This window comes from Monopterus albus, unplaced genomic scaffold (assembly GCF_001952655.1).
Source record: "Monopterus albus unplaced genomic scaffold, M_albus_1.0 scaffold20.1, whole genome shotgun sequence".
Lineage (NCBI taxonomy): Eukaryota > Metazoa > Chordata > Actinopteri > Synbranchiformes > Synbranchidae > Monopterus > Monopterus albus.
In genome coordinates this window covers 134415-154310 of record NW_018127900.1, presented here as the reverse complement: position 1 = coordinate 154310, position 19896 = coordinate 134415, and the positions used below count along the sequence as shown (strand labels likewise).

At 38.6% G+C, this 19896-nt stretch overlaps 2 protein-coding genes across 8 annotated transcripts; one reads left to right on the top strand and one right to left on the bottom strand.

Moving 5' to 3' along the window:
• Nucleotides 1-3956: 3956 nt before the first annotated feature.
• On the bottom strand, nucleotides 3957-14938 carry rab3c (RAB3C, member RAS oncogene family). 2 transcript variants are annotated; one of them, XM_020593863.1, is made up of 5 exons: nucleotides 14825-14938; nucleotides 12742-12966; nucleotides 9644-9762; nucleotides 6800-6924; nucleotides 3957-6602 (listed from the first exon to the last, which is right to left on the bottom strand). In XM_020593863.1, the coding sequence occupies exons 1-5, from the start codon at nucleotides 14840-14842 to the stop codon at nucleotides 6412-6414; spliced, it is 678 nt and encodes a 225-aa protein (XP_020449519.1). In that variant the 5' UTR covers nucleotides 14843-14938; the 3' UTR covers nucleotides 3957-6411. The 2 variants fall into 2 exon arrangements, with proteins under 2 accessions (XP_020449519.1, XP_020449520.1); XM_020593864.1 differs by lacking the exon at nucleotides 14825-14938 and adding an exon at nucleotides 14239-14460 and having other exon boundaries at nucleotides 3959-6602.
• Nucleotides 14939-14963: 25 nt separating this feature from the next.
• LOC109956604 (protein FAM173B) lies at nucleotides 14964-19300 on the top strand. Of its 6 annotated transcripts, XM_020593861.1 has the most exons (7): nucleotides 16566-16652; nucleotides 16806-16857; nucleotides 16975-17767; nucleotides 17896-18000; nucleotides 18161-18301; nucleotides 18380-18430; nucleotides 18536-19300. In XM_020593861.1, exons 3-7 carry the CDS (start codon nucleotides 17699-17701, stop codon nucleotides 18719-18721), a joined length of 552 nt encoding a protein of 183 aa, XP_020449517.1. In that variant the 5' UTR covers nucleotides 16566-16652; nucleotides 16806-16857; nucleotides 16975-17698; the 3' UTR covers nucleotides 18722-19300. The 6 variants fall into 6 exon arrangements, with proteins under 6 accessions (XP_020449516.1, XP_020449513.1, XP_020449514.1 ...); XM_020593860.1 differs by lacking the exons at nucleotides 16806-16857; nucleotides 16975-17767 and adding an exon at nucleotides 14964-15035 and having other exon boundaries at nucleotides 16479-16652; XM_020593857.1 differs by lacking the exons at nucleotides 16806-16857; nucleotides 16975-17767 and adding an exon at nucleotides 14987-15039 and having other exon boundaries at nucleotides 16479-16652.
• The last annotated feature ends 596 nt before the right edge of the window (nucleotides 19301-19896 follow it).

Genomic DNA, 19896 nt, shown 5'->3' with positions numbered 1-19896 from the left:
CAGTGCTGTTCATACAACATGTAAAATCACATTTTCCTTCCCTTCGCTTCGTCTCAGCCTTGCTTGAAAGTTAACCAGTGTTTCTGTGTTTTACCAAGTGCTCGTTCTCTACAGAGATGGTTATCAGTGTGTTCAAGGAGAATCTCTCTCTCGGTTAGGTCATTTTCTCCCCACTAATAATTAGGAGGCATGTTATGCTGTCATTCCACTGAAAGCCGGACACCACAGAGATGAAAGCTGCAGCACACTGGGGAGCTTTTCGATACGCATTTCGGATGTGGAAGTCTTCCTTGAAAACCAGACTGACGTAAAGCTCAAATCTAAACAGCCATGGTGCTGTCCTAGACCTCTTTAATTTTTGTATCGTACTGTATGTACTGCATTTACTTTTGCAATCCTAGGTTTTTTTTTGTTAGCAAAGAAGATGGGAGAACTTTTGGAAACCAATGGGGAGAAATGAGTCGCCTCCTGTATATTCAGTGTTTTGCTGGGGTATCTTTACAGCTGGATTACTTTAGGAGTGTTCTGAGGTGTTTCAACTCACTCCAATAGCATTTATACCACTATTTCCATGCCACTATACTCATATTTCGTTAGCCCTGTGAAGTGGAGTTTGGAATTTATTCACATTAACTACTTTTTGTCAGCGTTTTCACTGAAAAGGAAGTAGAGACCTGAAGTCTTTACTCTCACTGAAATTGTCTGTGGTGTGGATGAAGCCTTTAATTTTATTATTGTTGCCTGCAGTTCTTTTTGAACACATCCTGAGACAATGCAATGCTTTGTAGTTGATACAAAAAGCACCTTTTTTAGATGCTTGATTAGTGTTTCAATTATGCAGAAATGGTAATGGTATTAAAATGAACGGGGTGATTTTATACCAATATTATGAAAGCCTTTTTTGTTGTTTGTTTTTTGAGGATGAGTAACAGCTTCTTTTCAACTGCTTCATTTCCTGTTACGTTATATGAATTTATTTTTTAGCAAAAAAGCGTTAGATTTTACCATAGCTACATTAAACCCAGTTGCTGTCTTTGTTTTTGATAGGACAATCAGCTCCACTGTGTAGTTGTCAGATGAGACTATCCTCTGCATAGATACTCTAATGCACTGATATATTCACCACTTCAACATTTGTAATGTTTAAACTGGCCAAAACACTCACTCCTGCATACTTAGGGTGGACAATGCTCTATTAGAGCTCAGCCAAGTCTCTTCCTTTTTTATTTGTTTCTCTCATTTTCCACTTCACACTTGATGCTACTATTTATTGTTATATTTTTCTATTTGTTGAGTCAGTTTTGCAATATAAAGGTGGTACAGTAAATATTTCACTGTAGCATAGACCACAGTACAGGCTTGCCAGTTACAATACCCAAATATACTTGTTTTTCACTCTATGTATATAAAATATAGAAAAGGACAAAACACTTGGAATACTGCACACTGCTTTTTAAAAGAGTGCTTGTTATAATTATCTTTTAAAATTTTTTAGTATATAATATATTATTATTAATGTTATTGCTATCATAATGCCGTTTGTTGTAAATGGTTGATTCTTATCATCCCTTTTGGTGATGGTGTGGCTGTATTACGTACCTCTTGTTGAGAGAATGTTTATTACACATGAGCTTCTGTGTAAAAGTGATCCATCGACATGTTGCTTAGCTGAGAATTAGCTCAGTGAGGAGAGGGGGAAAGCCAAATTGTTTTTTAAAAAGAAACTGTTCCTTGGCCCATGGGCTGTGCCTTAAATTCAATGCATGTCATTTATTTTAGCCTTTTATTTTCTAGTTCTCTTTTGCTGCATTAGTGAATTTTTTGGCTTTGATCGGCCTGATCTCCTGTTGTGAATCTGAAAAAGTTGCCTTTTTACTGTCGCAGCCAACACAACACAATTTGCATAAAAAAATGCAGCACTGTGTAGAAAATGTGTTGTCATTGCAGAGGTTTGTAGAGATTCAGGTCAACCACAAGTCATAGATGTACTACTTGAGTGATGTGTGGCCTATAGCCGGATGTCCAAGAGTCACACTTGCTGTAGTCCTGGTCTGAACAACTTGCACTTTCTTTACGCCCCGCCACTACACTCAAAGATGTGACTCAGCCTGTCAGATATGAATGATATAGAAGTAGCTTCGCCTCATTGCGTCTGTGCGTATTTACTGCAGTATCACCTACGTCTGTCTGGTTGTATCACAGCTCCAAACACTGAATGGGGTGCAACAGGAGTGTGTAGCTGGTGCTCGACCATGCCTACAAAGCACAGAGGCTTCGAGACACATCTGCATGTTCAGCCACTGCTGCATTAATTATGGCTGCAACACTGACAGTGTGTTACTTATCTATGCTCGGCCCACACTTCCACTCGCATTACTTGCAATATCAAAACCACTGACATCTTTCTGCCTGGACAGGAGAAGGGTAGTGTATTTCTGTAGTCAGGGTGGGGTAGGGTGGGGTCGGGGTGTTGTGATCGGGGCAAGTTCATCACTGTCCCAAAACAGGGAGTCTTATTTTGACACATACTGTAGATTCTAAACAGCCCTGGACCAACGGAAACAGTGGGTTCTTTTCTCATTATATGTTCAATTTTTTATGGTATGAAAGGAAACACAAACTGTAATTTAAAAAAAAAAATACAAGGTTTTCAGGACAATTATTTTTTGGGTTATGTCTTTAGAATGCCAACTTGTCTGGAAGTTTCACAGGACAATGAAAATCTTATTTTAATGGATTCCCTTGTTAATTGCAGTCTATTGGATAGCACTGTAGATCATACAACTTTATGTAAAAAATATAAAAAGATTGAAAAAAAAAGGTTTTTATATGCAATGGAATAAATAAAAGCATGGGTTGATTCTGCCTACTCACTGGTTTCTTGTTTTCATTGTTTCAGAGACAATATACAGTAAGTGTGGGATGATGCACCCTATCTTTGCTTTACTGATAAAAATGTGACAGTCTGAGAGGAGATTTAAAAAAAACTGAAGATAGTACTGTATTTGCCTGTGTAACGTTACCCGAGGGTCTAGGGGAATATAACAATATGTGGCACTTGTCCAGGATGTGTGGGTGAATTATTCATTTGGCTGGAAGGAGGCTGCTTAGCTTGTCAGGAGCTTAGCAAAACAGCCTTTGGTTTTTGGTTCTTTGTTTTTTGTTTTTGTTTTTGTTTTTTTTTACACCCATGACTTTTGCCTCTTTTTCACCCAGCTATCAAATGGTTTTTCTACCCAATCTCCTAGACCCCTGGGGGAACATGACAGCCAGAAAATTCATATTAATGCATTAATTGCTTGTGAAAATCAAGAATAAATGAAGGCAATTGCACTTTTTTGAGTTAATTTTAAAGAGTTAATTGTAATTTCTAACTCTACAAAGCTATTAGACATGTATAGATTTTTATTTTAGTATTATTTAAGTAAAATTATAGCAGTATTAACTGCTAAATGTACTCAAAGTAACTAAGGTTGCCCCATCTCAGTGTAGTTACATATTGGGTTATTACTGCTGCAGAACTGTGTAGTATAAGTAGCATTTTCATGTTGTTCTGTTGCTGATGGAACTGAAGTGACTGTTGTTACTACTGTTGGAAATTTAATTGTTTATTGTTTATTAAATTTTTAATTTAATAAACAATGCATCATATTTTCTTAATTAATCATCTTTCATAGGAAAAAGTTAAATGTTCAAAGAGCAAATAGCTCAGATAAACCGTTTTATAATGCTGAATCATTAAATATACAATAAGCAGTAACACAATGTGTTGAGTTGAAATAATTGTTCCTACTTTAGTAGTTCCAGTGCATTATAGTGTATACACTCAATAAATGTATATAAAATTTTAATATGCAAAGTAACTAGCGCCTATAGCTACTATATTAAACATAAATGTAGTGGAGTAAAGCACAATACTTGCCTTTGAAACATAGAAGCACTGTATAAGGCAGCAAAAATTAGAAGCACCTCCAAATTTTACTTGAATACAGTACAGTACTTAATTACACTATACCAGTGGATGTGATTTACCAAAAATATAAGCCAACATAATTGTTTATTCATCACCAACCACAAGGTCTCAGATCTCAGTGCAGACATATTGCTGTAACACTAGGTGGCGTACATTCCCTAGAAATGGAACAAGGTATGTGCATTGCACAGACAGAACAGAGCAATGCCACAGAGACAGCGAGTCTGGGTTACAGGACAGCTGCTGCCAAGTCTCTCCTACATGCAGTCAACAAAGATGAGCTGTTAGAACTGATTTTTCCTCTAAACCACAAAAAGATACGTCATACTGTGGCCGCACTCTAAGAAACAAATATTTTCTGTCATATATAAAATGATTTTGTTCTAAAATGAGATTTGACCAGAGTAACTGAGCATCTGAAGAGCCATAATAATTGTTCCACTTTGAAATAAAAATTGGCTTGAGCGCAATACAATAATTTATTTCATGGTTATTAGCATAAAATTATTATATCACACACATACACAGATGCACACGCACAAAGCACGCGTACACACATATGTGCAGAATCTTTGAACTGGTTAATGTGTGTCTATTTTTTCTGGAAATTACAGCAGTATGGCATATGGCATGGAGTGTGTCATCTCCCTGACTACCTTTCACAACAACACTGCATTTTGACACGATGATACGAGCTTTATCGACATCCAACACTTAGCAGGAACAGCATATAGTATGTTAGTACATTTGTACAAAAGGTATACACAAACATTACACTATTATGTAATTTGTCTCCTCATGGCAGGTACGCACACATCCACACTTACACACGCACACACACTAAGTCAGACATTCAGAGCCATTTGACTAAACAGTCACTCACATACTGCAGATAGTCATTGTACTCGAGGACAGGAGAAACTATGTACAGGGTTTAATTCATAAAATATTGCACTTATTGGCCCATTGCATTTCACAGCGAGTGCTATGATAATGCACCTAAATCTGTAGCTTAGAGTAATATATACATTATCTTATTATATAAATCTACATAGACAAGTCAGGACTGACTTCATGCAGTTTCTTGGAGGTTCTATTCAACTATGCAACAAACACCTGACAATGCTAAACAAATTGTAATGTTTTGGCACAAACGGTTTTTTTGTTAATTGCTGGACTTTTCTATGAACTGCTTTTTGGATTTTAAAGTAAGCTACAACTTTTATACTATTATGGACTTAAGTATCATTAAGACCACTACTGTATATGATTCCCAGTTTAAACTATTGAAAGTTTGTGATGCTTTCTAAGCAGCTTGCTTAGACCTATCTTTTAGGAGGGACTTCTTTTATAGCAGAAACATGAAATTTTAGCATGCTGACACAAAAAATTGAACTATACTTCTTATATATGGCTGTTTATTCCATGCCAGAGCTGATTTGTGTACCGTACACTGTACTGTGTACAGTCAGTGTGAGATTTTTACTTCATGAAATGTGGCTATTACTTAGAGCTGAGGATGGTTAGGTTCAGGTAAGGCCTATCTTTAGATAAAACAGCACATATGATTGACCTTTTGGCAGCATGCTTATAGCATTAAACTATAAAGGGTCATCTTAGAGGGTAAGCACATAGAAATAGTTGATTTTAAGATTTATCACACATCTACAGACAGCAAACTGCAGAATAGTACTCACATCAACATTTTACATTGTGGATTTATCCAAAAGTAAGCATGACAGAGAGACTTAACAGAGGCCGTGTTGAAGACGCTAAAAGGCCACTTTTTTATCCAAGGTAGATGATTTTTAGATGACAAAGTTGTACCCATTTGTGATTCAGCCGCAACCCCTGCATTCAACACCTGTAAAACCCACACTCGCTCACTGTTCAGCCACACACTCATTACACAAAACAAAGCTGCTACATCCTATAGTGCACAAAATTATAGATTTGGCAGCTTTAGGAGATGATAACAACAAAAATAAATCAAACCTACTGTTTTAAAAGTAAAAGAATTATTAAAATACTCATGGACACATTGTATAATTATTCTAGGTAATAAAGATTTTAAAGGTCTTCAGGACTAACTGTACAGTATGACTCTTTCCAGCCTTATCAGACATACTAGGTTGATAACCATACTAACTAGCCAAAGAATGAGAATATTGTTTCTCTGTGTTTTAATTATCATGTAATGTTACACGGTTTACAGTAGCCATGTCTGTTTGTCTGGTTATTTGCTCTTAATATAAGGTGATAAAGTAGAGAGATAATATGAGAGCATTTTGTAATTCTACTACTAAACAGGGTTTGAACTGTAGTCCAGAGAAAGCAGCACTAGCAGGAGTGATAATGCTGAGGGAGAACACAACTCTGCACGCTCTACTGCCTTAGAGGACCTACACTGCCCTCCCTTTGCTTCCTGACCTCAGTCACTAACAATTGCATCCAGGCTGCTGGAGGGGCGGAGCACTGTCTGTGAGTTTGGCTGTGGGGGCTCCCGTGGTGACCGCCGGATCTGTGTCCAAACTCTCAGACATCTTGTCACAAATTAGGTCGACGAGCCTTTCAAAGGTCTGCTTCACATTGATGTTGTCCTTGGCACTTGTTTCAAAAAACTCAAAGCCTTGGCAAAAGGAAGATAAAGTGACATGAGGACATAAAGAGACAGAGAAGGGGCAACTGATGATCATGTGATGAATATGAATTGATGTCATTTTTTAGAAAACATTTAGACAGTTATTGTGAAGTTGGCAAACAAAGCTGTTAAATGTAACTGGTGCCGCCCAAATTCAAATATGCAAATGGTGAATGCAGACTTACCCAGCTGTTCTGCCAGTAGTCTGCCACTATCCACCGAGACCACTCTCTCTTCTTCCATATCACATTTATTCCCAGCCAGCACCACCTGTGCATTATCCCATGAATAGGTTTTTATCTGGGTCGACCTGGATGTAGTCAGAAAAACACACACACACACACACACACACACACAAGCATCAAAGTCAAATTAACATTGAAGTTCTGTTTTTTAACAGTGTCTGAATTGTTTCCTTGCAACTTTTTAAAGGATAGGATCCTTCAGAAATTGGCATGAAAGATGGTGGAGAGAAGGACATCATGTAAAGTTTGCCTGCCATTTGGACCGATCATAAACAGTGATTACATCACCTTTAGCTTGGCATCATGCAGCAACTGAGTCACTAACAACAGCCGCAGAGAAGTGGGTCAACTTCTTCTCTGTACAACAATATTTCTCCGATGTAAGATATAATTTGCTATTTACAGTTTTCTGATTCTTATCATACATAACAGAACTGTCCTATAAACTATTTTTCATTTTTCATTCTTTCCTGCTAACTTCTGATTGGTAAGTTATTAACTTACAACATACCAACAGTGTGCTAGATATTATAGTTACACAGGATATTAGCTTTAGTCACTAAGCAAGAAAGATGGGAAGGGAAACACTGATTTGTCAGTTAATATGAAATAATAGCTAAATGAGATGCACCCCACAAGGGTTTAATATTTATTTAGTACTTAAAACAGTGAGTAATCCTTTGTTACATCTCTTTATAAAATATGACAAGGCCTGTGCCACACATATTGCATTCATATTTGTGTTTGAATCATTGAGGTGCTTGCACTGTTTTAACCTCTGCAGGCAGCACACAATATGGGAAGGAAGTTAAGGACCAAGTTTCTCCCATGCTCTTGCAGTTTAATTTGAAAGTAGGGCAGTAAACATACCACAGGCTGAAAACTGAAGAGAAAGAGCCAGCAAGAAAGAAAGGAAGAAATAACAACTCAGAAGGAGGGAGAGAGAGAACAGCATAATGTTGGCACTCCTCTTTGGGTCCACTTCTGACTTGTTATAGTGGTCCAGATATGGGTCATTTTGAATCAACTGCTGACTGTTCGCTGACAAAAAGCTGCTTGTGTTTTTTCCACATCTATAAAGCTACATATGCAGGAAATTGTCATTCTCTCTTTTTTTTTATCAGTGCTAAGATGAAGGATTAAAAATGATAAATTAGAGTAAGGAAATCCTTTAGTAATGTTGTTGGTAAATCTGAACTGTGTGTATAGCACAGTTAATCTGATTGATATTCCATGATTTTATGTCAACATTACAATATTTTTCCGTTTTGTCTTTGTCACAGACAGGAACGAGCACATCACGAGCTTAATTGAGCCACAGTCAGGAAAGCAGGTGTTGCCATGACAACCTCTTTTTTTTTTTTCTTTTGCAACCTTGTCACAAGGAACAAGGGAAAGAAAGAGTGAAATTAAAGCCTGTGGCAAAGGCAAAAAAGAAGCATTCTGGTTTTATGAAGGGTAAAAAAAGAGCTTCTTCCTTTGTACATAGCTGACGGATTTGTACAATGTGGCAAGTAAGCTCACAGGTAACTCTCCAGGACTGTCGCTGCCCATGATACACTTGGCTTTAGTAATTAAGATACCCATCAGAGACAGTTCCCAGCTGCCAGAACAGCTTTAATATGCCTTGGCATTGATTCTACAAGTCTCTGAACTCTACTGGAGGGATAGACACCATTATTCCAAAAGATATTCCCTCATTTGAGGTTTTGATAATGGTGGGGGAGACGCTGTCTAACACATCACTGTAAAATCTCCCATAGGTGTTCAACTGGACTGAGCTCCGGTGACTGTGAAGGCCATAGTTTATGAGTCACATCATTTTCATACATTCAGTGACCCCTCGTACCCTGTGGATAGGGGTACTGTCATCCTGGAAGAGATCGTTCGTTTACTGAGGTTTTTCCTTTAATTTATCAGCTCTCTGTACGTGCTATGTTAAATGAAGCTACTTTAGTCATGGCGTGCGTAGTAAATCAGATGTCAAGTGCTGCTAGCTAAGTGATGAGGGCTATGTAGACACTGGTCTTAACAGAGTTCATCAAAATCCTTTAATGAATGCAAGCGTCATCACAGGTGAAATATCAAAAATACCACCATCTCTATCAAATCGGTGTGAGTCATCAGTTCCTTGCAGCTTGCAGAGATTATTATCGTGATGACTCAGAAATCTTTCATCTCATTCTGTGTCCCTATAATCTCTTTGGGCTGACATAGAAAGAGAACTGTAGGACAGCAGGGTGTAAATAAAATGGGAAATAAGGGTTTCTCACCACAACATCTGTGGAGAGACAGGGTGTAAGGAGAAAGGGAAGCAAAATGTACATCAAAACTTGCAGTTATCTCTAATGGCAGGGCAGAAATTTCTCTATGTCACCAAAGCTGTTGTGATGCCCTGGTTGTTCTGATGAGAATGTGATGTTTCTTGGGCAAGAGTTCTAACCCAGAAACCTGGTTTTTGCAGGTGATTGAACATAGTCTTCCAAGTCCCTTGTGTTTTTTTTTTTTTGGCAATCATGCATCATCATAAATCACAGGGCTTGGCTCAGAGTTACTGTTCAGTCTGCAGACAATTGTGTGACTTATGAATGGAGCCAGGACCTTGACAGGTTTCGCCTTCATCCCCATTCACGACAAAGATGGATGTGATATGAAAACAAACAGGAAGTTCATTTCACGTATTGATCAGATGCTCATAACAATATAATCCATACACTGAATACAAAGGATCTAGAGATGAGACCTTTATAGGAAACTGTCAAAAGATGAACGAACATGACTCACCAGTCCTGCACAGCACCGAAAGACTCCTCGTTGGTTATGTCATACATGAGGATAAAGCCCATGGCACCACGGTAGTAGGCAGTGGTAATGGTCCTGTAGCGCTCCTGGCCTGCTGTGTCCTACACACACAGTATGAATTAGTACTGCTGTTAGCTGGCTGACTGATATTCACAGTGTCAAGCTCAGCAACAGTGACATGACCTTGTACACCACACCCTGAACATGCATGTCCATAATGTTAAATGAGCAGACATGTATCTGCAGCTATTTACACACATCAAGAGATCCCTTTATTTAGGGTTTTGCAAAGCAAAACTGAAGATGTTAGAAACCAAATTTACTTGTGGCTTCAATTGTTTTGTTCATGATATCGATATAATAATTATACTAATTGCTACAGTGGCTTTACATTGATGAGGTGCTGGCTGATTTGATTGATTCTTTCCTCACAGTGAAACACTCTGTGGTGCAGTAGCCAGGCCAGAGCTCAGCACATGACATGGATTTCTTAGAAGAAAATAGCCTTTTGCAGCTATGACATTGAGAATATATTTGATTCTTTGATCTTTATCTTGGTCTAAAAAGTAATTATATAGATACTGTATGTTGTTTTATGCTATGTTATATAACAAGTCCCGATGACGTCCCTCCTGTTTATACCGTATGTTTACTCTGGTGTTGTTCCACTTGTCTTTGCAAGCTTCTGTGAATCATGATGGACAGGCAGGACATCTGACAGGACGCCTGGATGCTCTACTTGGCTCTGGTTAAACAGAAGCCTGCCAGGCAGCACTGGGTTGTTTTAGCTACAGTGATTTTGCTCTCTGTCAGTCTGTACATGGAACAGCGTGCCTGTTATGGCCAGAGGATAGCTCTGACCTTCACTCCACAGAGACAGAGCTCTCAGCCTGCTGAGCTGTCACACACACCATTGCAAGGACCCTTTGTCAGTTTACAATAACACAAAAGCATGTGAATGTGTGCATATTTAATGACAGCAGCTAGTATATAAATAGCATCTTTTGTGAAGAGACTTTCTGGACAAGATAAAAGTAAATGATGAATCTGTTTCATAATTTAAAAAAAAAGTGGACATACCAAGTCACGACACAGTATGCTCCAGTTATCTGATTGATAATCTAACCTCAGTTGTGTTTTCCAGTCTGAATTCTAAGTCTTGCATGTTTCAGAATGCTACTCATTCTTGGCTGAGTGTTTGACAATGACCTTTGCATTTCCAAGCTATTTTTGTGTGTCTGTTTGCTTGTTCTCAGAGCGCGGTGGGAAAAAATATGCCGAGTCCTGAAAATTGGAGCTCTTTGAATAGCTTTGCCTATACCCTGCAAGCTCACCAGAAATCAATCCAAGAATCAGACTATTTCAAGTGAAAAGGTACTGAACAGAGGCGGACACTCGCCAGAATTCCTCTTCATTCAGTAAATTGAGTTTCAGGTTTTCACAGGGTTCAACTTGGCCACACCCTGTGTTTCATTCCTTATAGCCTCATACAACAACATGCACAAATGTATGATGCTTCTATCTCTGAGCAGATTAATGGTGCCACTGGCACAGTGACATCTGCAAAGAGCCATGACCTTAAATAGCCACTTAATGTATGGGCCCAATTAGAAAAGACTGACCAAATGGCAGGATACAAGGGCAATCCTTTGTCTCTCTGAATATGTTTGTCTTTGCCAGTCATTTGATTGTTCAGACTCATTTTCATGTGCTGCTGGAGCAGTACCTCTTTGTGTGAATAGCAACGACTGACCAATTACTGCAAAAAAAAAACAACTATTATGACAATAGAAAGCAAAACCTCCAAAGGAAAGTTAGAATTTGGTGTTGCACAAGAAGAAACAGTGAAAAAGAGGAACTTTAACACATCTATACCCTAGCTATCTTAGAGGTATTATGAGGCAATCTGCTTCAACAGCGCAGATGAACTCCTAATTATACAGCTTCAAACATTCTTCAGTTTCCCACACATTCTGAGAAAGGTGTTGCTTCTGTGTTCTTCCATGCTGTGTGCCATCCTTACATCGTAGAGTGTTAAACCAAGAAAACACAACACGGCCTTCTGTGAAGTTTTCTTCAATTAACTAAGCACACAGCCGATGTGGCATGTTTTAACATTAAGAAACAAAGTGCAGAGCATATATGTTGTTCTCAATTGAGAGGCTTAAAGTCAAAAACTGATGTTATAAAATTGTTTGTCAGGATAGTGAAGCCAAATCCCTTAATGAGTGATTGTCTAAAATTCATCTTTTCAAAAATTGTGATGAAACCAGTCCTTTACTACTGTTTATGTTGTTTCAAAGGCTATATAGAAGAAGTATGTATGACACAATGCAAAGCCTTTCCATAACAAGAGATTAAAAGGATGAATGAATTATCCAAAGAGCCAAAAACACTGACTAAAATTGAATGAATCCATGTCATCCTGTATGTGCAGGATTGTTTGTATGGCCAAGCATACAGCCATTAAAGATAGATCGGCACAGAAAGATATAGGCAGAGGTCATGAGAAAGTGAGCTCTGGATTGACTGACAGCCTTGTACAGACAGAAGTCATTGTGCAGGAACACAAATACAAAGAGAACAAGAGAAATGAGGAGGCAGAGCATCTCTGCAGAGCCCCTTCCTCCTCAGAGCGTATTTCAGTAGTCCTCTAGGAGACCTTGGAGGACTATAGAGGACAGGTTTCTTGCAGACATTAACTGCATTTCTAAATGCAAATGTTGTGAATTTCACTGAAATTTGTGCACAACTAGCATGGCAACAAAGACACGGACAAAAAAGGGAAATGCAACTTGTTTTATGTTGATGCTATGTTTCTCCTTTCTAAAAATCAGATCATGTACATCTCCTACAATATATAGGATTTTACTTTCTAAACAGTTATGAATTATAGAGGGTGGGGGGGCTGTCTATTTAAGAGATGACTGCAAGTAAGTGCACTATTATCTTGTGTTGAGCAGTGCAGTATAAACAGATATAATATTTGTTTATCCATTTGTTTCATCTGTTTGATCAGGACTCTGACATTTTGTGGCTCACTTCTACATGTTTAATGCTTAGATGTTAATGCTACATACCCAGATCTGCAGTTTGATCCTTTTATCATTTTTGTACACAGTCTTCACTTTGAAGTCGATGCCCACGGTGCTGACGAAGGCTGAAGTGAAGGCATCATCTGCATAGCGAAACAGGAAAGAAGTTTTGCCCACGCTGCTGTTGCCAATGATCAGAAGTTTAAACATGTAGTCAAAGTTTTGGTCCCCTCCCTCTCCCTTCCCTTTCATATCCTGAGTGGCAGCCATCTGCAAAAGATAGAGTTTCACCTTCAGTTAATGTGTCGCTTTTCAGAGACATAAATTGCAAACACATCAAGTCAAGTATTAATTGTATAGCAAGACAAGGCAGCTGTATTTATACAGCACATTTCATAGCACTATAATAGATATACTGTAGCCACAAATCACAAATGTGACGGAGGGAAACACAGTTGATAAGAACTGGATTCATAGTTTTTTTGCTTGACTCTCAACTATTTTAGTAAACATCCTGAAGTTTATGTTCACAGACCAGCAATTAAAAAATAGGTTAAGACAGCACAAGCTTGTTTTCCAGGCCACCGATCAGAGGTGACAGAAGGCTGTGTCAGGCAGACCAGCCTGACCAACACAGCAAGTTGTTGTATTGATGACTATTAGATAACCAGGAAATTCTGAGCTGTCTGAAGCTGAGTCAGATTTGTCTAAAGCCATATTTCTTTCAGAAGATGATTCCTTTAATGAAGCAAAAGGATTTGGATTCTTGATGCTATTTACCATTATTACTTGAAGAGCAATTTTTAGCTCATACTTTTTATATACTGGGAAAAAAATACCATTGATTTTCAAAGTGAACCTGTATTGTATTGGAAAACAACTCGTTTTAATTGTGATACAACAATTTTGCAGTCCCATATCAGTTTTACTATTAGCAGCTCTGAGTGTGTGATTTGAAATGCTTTTCTGCTATAATACAATCAAATTTATTAAAGACATTTAATTTTCTTCCATTTTAAAACTGCTGTAGGAGCCTGATAATAGAAATGAATTGTTCACCTAAATCATCTCCCGCGCAAGCTGCCAGCCTAACAACCTAAGAGAACCTGGGTACTAGGAAGAGAATAGCAAGCGCACAGTCATCTTTGCTCCAAGGTGAATGTTTTGACAAAGCCACTACCATTATATGCCAAAGGTGCAGCTAAGCTCTCCCTGTAGCCTGTGCAGTTAGAAAAGATGCCGGATCTCCATTCTGCACAGCCTGCCCTGAGGTTCTCTTCGCTTCCGCATATAGAAAAAAAAATGAGGCAGTATTTGCAAGGACACCGCTTTTAAAATATCAGTGTATTGATGGCACACACACACCCACCAAGAATAAAACTAGACGATCTGATATAAAATTACACGATTGAGTTGAGCAGGGAGCTGCATGCCAGTTGATGCTAGACAAGCACATCTTGGCAAGAGGTCATTTTATAAAATGAAATTCTTCCACAAAACTAGAAATAGATGAAACTATCAAATCGCGCTGTGTTAACAAACCTGTTTTGAAGGCCTCGGTTTTATCTGTATCTGCCCCTGTTTTGCAGAATACGGTTTTTGTATTTGAATCGAACGCAGGCGTTGATTTCCTTCCCCCCTCTCTGTCTCTCTGTCTCTTTGGAGCGCCAACCAGTTTCAGCACCTGGGAGCTGTCCCCTCCGCTTCGGATCTGGAACGCGCCCCTGAACTGACGACGCTGGTTAGCATGAGATGAGCACGAGCAAAGAAAAAGTGTGCTTCGTGCGTGTCTCTGGCGTCACGGAGCTGGCGGTGTGTGTTGAGAAGACGGGAATTGTAGTTTTTGCACGATACCGGCTCAGGGGGAAAGATCAGCATCGGAAGTAAAGATTCGACTACAGTACTCAGCATGCAGCGCGTCACAGCTGTCAACAGCTGTATGATTTACTGTGGAAGCGCAGAGAAACCCTTCCGTTTCGTTTATAATAAGCAGTATATCGCGTAAAAACGCAAGAGCAAGAGTTAAAGAACAATAAAGCTGAAAACCTTTGTTCAACCTCTCGCTGTTCAGCCACTTGATTGGCTGAATGATTTTTGATGCTCTTTAGGCTAAAGCCGTGCACCTTACCTTCCCATATAAGTCCATTTTGTCTTCAGAAATAGGCTATTTCACCTGTTTCTTTTTTTATTTCACTCCAGTAGCTGATGCAGTCCCAGCTTGACAGCATTAATTATTTTTTTTTCAGAAAGCAAATATAATGAGAGGTCTGAGTGGTGATGAATATTATTATTGCAGGGCTTTTCAGTGGGAGCAAGTGCAGAATGAGGCCACGGCGGAAGTGGGTAAAAATCGACATCTTTGCAATTATAATGACGTCGGCCTCTTTTAGGCGGATTAATAGATCTGATTAATTAATTTGAGAGGTGCACATGGGAAACTGTTGCACTGTCTTAAGGAAATGATGACCAGTAGACTCATATCAATGATTATTTTGAGTATTTATCTTTAAATAGCCATTTGGATGATCTTTTATTTATCTCTCACCTGAAGCCAACATTGTTCATAATACTTTGCCATGCGCTAAGAATCAGCACAGTACGAGACACAACAGACATTAGGCTACATAACCGTGGACTACAACTTAGGTAGTAAATCCTGGCTGTCGGGCGTCTGGTACCAGCCAGTTAGCAGAAATGTGATTGGTCGTGCGCGGTCATAAGACGGGATGTGCTGGCTGCAGGCTGGTGAGTGCGCAGCAGACGAGGGGGCGGATCGGGTCTCTGCAAATGTAAAGGTTTTGATTTGTACCATAGCGATAGCTGCACGAAATGAGTGTATGTTGATCATAAGTAGATAATCTGTTCATTCATTTTATTACTTTAAAATGTTTTTCACCGATTTTATCCAGAATCATAAGTCCAAAAAATGTCAGCATGTGTGGCTTTTGGAATAAGCTGTAGGGTGCTGCGGGAGCTCCTCTTTGTCGAGAATATGTATTAGGGCCTAAGTGAGCAGATCTCTTTTGGTCAGTTAATAAGCTGCCCTTTTAAGTACGCAACTTAAGTGTGGTAAACAAAACTTTTATAGAAGGTTTCCGCATGACAAAAGGCAACTGTAGCACCATCTGCTGTTGGAAAAGGAGGGGACATTTGGTGGTGACAGCTCTCAAAGGTTACATCGTGGTAATGATTGACAAAGTAATACTGGCAGAACTCAAATGTTGCTTTGTAAGTGAGGAAGTGAGCTGTAGCTGTTTACAAAGGGAGACTTTTTGTTTATGGTTATCCTGAGCAACCTTACTCTATTTTAATGTCACAGATTTACAAATAAAATCCAATGTATATAACCTAATTTATTTTTCAGAATTGTGTAGGTGTTAAAGAAGCTCTTCAAACCTTGATGATAACTGGTTCCTTTACAAAACATTGCCATCTATCTTGTGTGTACATAGTGCAGACTGATAAATTGGCCAATATTGGTTTCGATTGTATATGTTGGCCAGGATAGTTTAATTTGTTTATCCTTAACCAGGCATTACCAGGAAGTGTTTATAAGTTCACCAGTGTCGTTTCATAAAAGCTGCAGCTGCAGTTGCTACATGTATGCAAACTTTGAAAATGTTTATAATATGTATTTGTCCCCTACTCAGTTTTTAAAAGAGTCAAATATAAATGTTGCTCTTAATCTCAACAATCCAGTGTTAGTGAGGATAAACAATATTATTCAGAATAGTGCAAATGTTTTCATTGTAACTTACTGTTTTTAACCATGCTCGTGACAGTTTGGAATGGAGGACTCTATTGAGGTGGTTCTGCAAGACTGTGGTGGGATCCTTCCTCCCAGCAGACCCCATCCCATCCTGTCAACCTGCACATGTGCTCTGCTCACAGGCCTGTATAGATTATGGAGTCTGTTTGTTATTCCTGGCTTTCGCAAAGTCCCACGGAACCTCAAGGTGCCTGAGATTTGATTCGTTTTGTTTTTACCTGCCTGCTTTGCCTTTTCCCACTCTTTCAAACAACAAACCCTGCATGTTATATGAAATCTAAGAAAAGAGGCCAAGAAAGAACATAACTTGCACATTAATGATCATCTGTTTATTTTGCAGTACGGTGCTTTTTGCTTGCAGCATATGTGGGAAAAGAATAAAATATCTAATGGTATTATAAATATTATTATTTTTGAGAACTGCAACTTCTACATTAGTCTGAAATGCATTTGTGCAGAGGTCCACTGTTGTAACGTAATGGATCATGCACCATTTTTTTCACTGTCAGTACGAGGTGAACAAGAAAACATCACGATCAGGAGCGGATTATCAGAAGTTAAGTAATAATTATAATATTTGTTGTACAGAGAATCCGATTTTGTTCGGACAAAAAGCGGTTTTACAGCTAGTACCAATGTTCTTATGAACTATGATCTAAATGCAGTTGCTTTTGTGCCTGTGATATATGTATGTATGTATGTATGTATGTATGTATGTATGTATGTATGTATGTCTGCTGTGCTTTTTGAATTAATGACATTTGTTCATTCTGCCAGCTACAGTCTAGCTCACATAAAACACGTTTTATGTTATCATAGATTACATCCAGTTTACCACAACTAGAAAAGAGAGCGAGCCCTGCTGAATCTGTCGTTCAGGCAGATGTGTAGCAGTTTTACTGACAGTGAGTGTGAGATTAGATTCAAGGTTATATATAGTCACAGCACTTGGGAGAATTGACTGCTGTCAGCAGAAGTAAATGTAACATGAAGCATATTCTAAGGTGTTTTCACATGAAAAAGATGCTTTTTAACTGTATTGCTGTAGCGTTTGGTTGGAGCGTCATGTAGATTTTATAGGCCTCTGTGTAAAGATAAAAATGAAGCGACCTCACATTCTCATGTTCAAGCTCTAATTTTCCAGCTTGACAGGAAAAACATCATGTAATAACAACAACAGTTACTGTATTATGTCAGAATGAGAATCAGCTTTATTGGCCAGGTGTGCTGGACATGAGGAACTTGACTCTGGTACATCGGCTCTCAATGTTCACATATCCCCATGCAAGGCAACAGCAAGGGGCAAGTAAACAATATACCAACATAAGGCTGTGTAGTATAACAAAATAAACAGTATAAACAAGCAATAAACAATGCAAAATAAATGTGTCACATGTATTAACTTGCTGTGTGTTTATATTGTGGTCCAGGTTCCTTATTTGCCCTCCAGTAAAGATCAGACACTTAACACCATGAAGCTGCTTGAGGGACGAACAGGTCGCTTAGCAGATCTGGGATCAGGAGATGGAAGACTGGTAAGTGAGCTGTAGTTGTTTCACATTTCTGTGGCCAAAATCTTAAATGCAAACCTGGGTGTTTCCTGATTTTAATTCAAGGTGGATTTTCATGGATAATTTTGTGTTCTTTTGTTGTTGTAGTAGTTGTATTTGACATCATCAGACTTGCTTTTTCCAGGTGTTTGCAGCATCTTCAGCTGGTTTCCAGTCCACAGGGTTTGAGATTAACCCCATTTTAGTGATGTATGCCAGGAGCAAGGCCTGCTGGAGAGGAGTGCCTTCCAGCCAAGCAACCTTTGTTAAAAAGGACTTCTGGAAGGTAAAAACAAAAATGATTGCTCATCTTAAGCCTGGTCATGTTTGATATTTTATCATGTTTGTCTTTCTTCTTTCATAGACTGATTTATCTGCGTACAACAATGTGACAGCTTTCCTAGCTCCAGGAGTAGTGAGTTTTCCTCCTTTAATGATTAGTAGATGGTTTGATGCTGTAGCAAGCATAGAATTGGATTGCTAAGTGTTTTTGATTCAGCCTTTTCCAATTGCTTTACAGATGGCGGTGCTTGGTGAGAAGCTGCTGAAAGAACTTCCTGACAATGCACGTGTCATTGCTTGTCGATTTCCTTTTCCTAACTGGCCGCACCAACTGTCTGCCGGGTTCGGTCTTTACCAGACTTTTGCTTATGACATGAGCACTGTGCGTTCACATCTGAGAAATGTACGGAACACTGTGGTGTAATGAGTTACACTCTCTGGGCTCTTTCCATATGCCATTCTCTACAGCACTAAACTTTCCAGATGCATTTCCTTGACCAGAAGTGAACAAAAATGTATTTTATAATTTTATTTAAAGGAAAATCACAGGAGAAAATGAGGTAATCATCAATGCATTGGGGAAATTTTACTCCCCATCAGCTCTAAAAACCTCCATAGTAACTTGCATGAAGGATTTCAAGCCCCGGGAATTTTTTGTTTGTTATCCAATATTTTTGTCCCACTTTGCTTTTGCGAGGGTGTGATTACATTCATGCTATGATATACTTGTGTGTGCGTTCAAAAAGTGAATGTCTGTATCCAGCCCAAGGCAACTATGAGATCATTCAGTGGTTCTCTGAGCCAGCCAGTAAGCGTTGGGCACACAGAGGCTTTAGGGCGTGCACAACCACCTCGCACATGGTCTAATTATAATGTAATTATATGTGTCACTGTGGCTCATATAGAATAAGTAACTGGGCAGAGAGATGGGCCTGTCAGTCAGACAACCATGATTATATATTTTTTTCTTTTTTTTCTCTGTTTCTCTCTGTTTTATTACATGCTTGGAATTAATAAATAAATAAATAAATAAGTGTGGCCCTCTATTTTCTGTTTGTTAGCACTTAAGAGATATTAATAATATTTGCTAAAAGGTTTGGACACTTTCCATTTAACAAGAGATTTTGGGTTTTTTTTTAAGGATTTATTAAGAATTAATATTTTAGTAACCTTTCTCATGAACAGTGTATGGCTTTTTAAAATACAATGTTATGAACACTTTGGTAAAATTACAACTTTAAAGTGTTTGAGCAGCCTTGTTTGAGGAATGTATTCCTTTTAGTACTGTGGTGTGCATGTCACTGAAACGTTCTAACTGTAACACCTGCAGTGAATAGGGTGACACTGTAATCTCTGAATAGGTCATAGGCTATCACAGTATACAGTGGGTACGGAAAGTATTCAGACCCCCTTAAATTTTTCACTTTTTGTTATATTGCAGCCATATGCTAAAATCATTTAAGTTCATTTTTTTCCTCATTAATGTACAGACAGCACCCCATATTGACAGAAAAACACAGAATTTTTGACATTTTTGCAGATTTATTAAAAAAGAAAAACTGAAATATCACATGGTCATAAGTATTCAGACCCTTTGCT

Bases quoted from the DNA above. Each gene is read 5' to 3' on its own strand.
- rab3c (XM_020593863.1), bottom strand. The intron at 9,763-12,741 runs GTATGTAGCATT...CTGTGTGTGTAG, and splicing joins GGATCAAACTGCAGATCTGG to GACACAGCAGGCCAGGAGCG. The intron at 6,925-9,643 runs GTGAGTCATGTT...GACTACATCCAG, and splicing joins TTCGGTGCTGTGCAGGACTG to GTCGACCCAGATAAAAACCT.
- LOC109956604 (XM_020593856.1), top strand. From the start codon at position 15,423: ATGTGCTGGCTGCAGGCTGGTGAGTGCGCAGCAGACGAGGGGGCGGAT. The intron at 15,486-16,478 runs GTAAAGGTTTTG...TGCTCGTGACAG, and splicing joins CGGATCGGGTCTCTGCAAAT to TTTGGAATGGAGGACTCTAT. The intron at 18,001-18,160 runs GTAAGTGAGCTG...TGCTTTTTCCAG, and splicing joins GATCAGGAGATGGAAGACTG to GTGTTTGCAGCATCTTCAGC.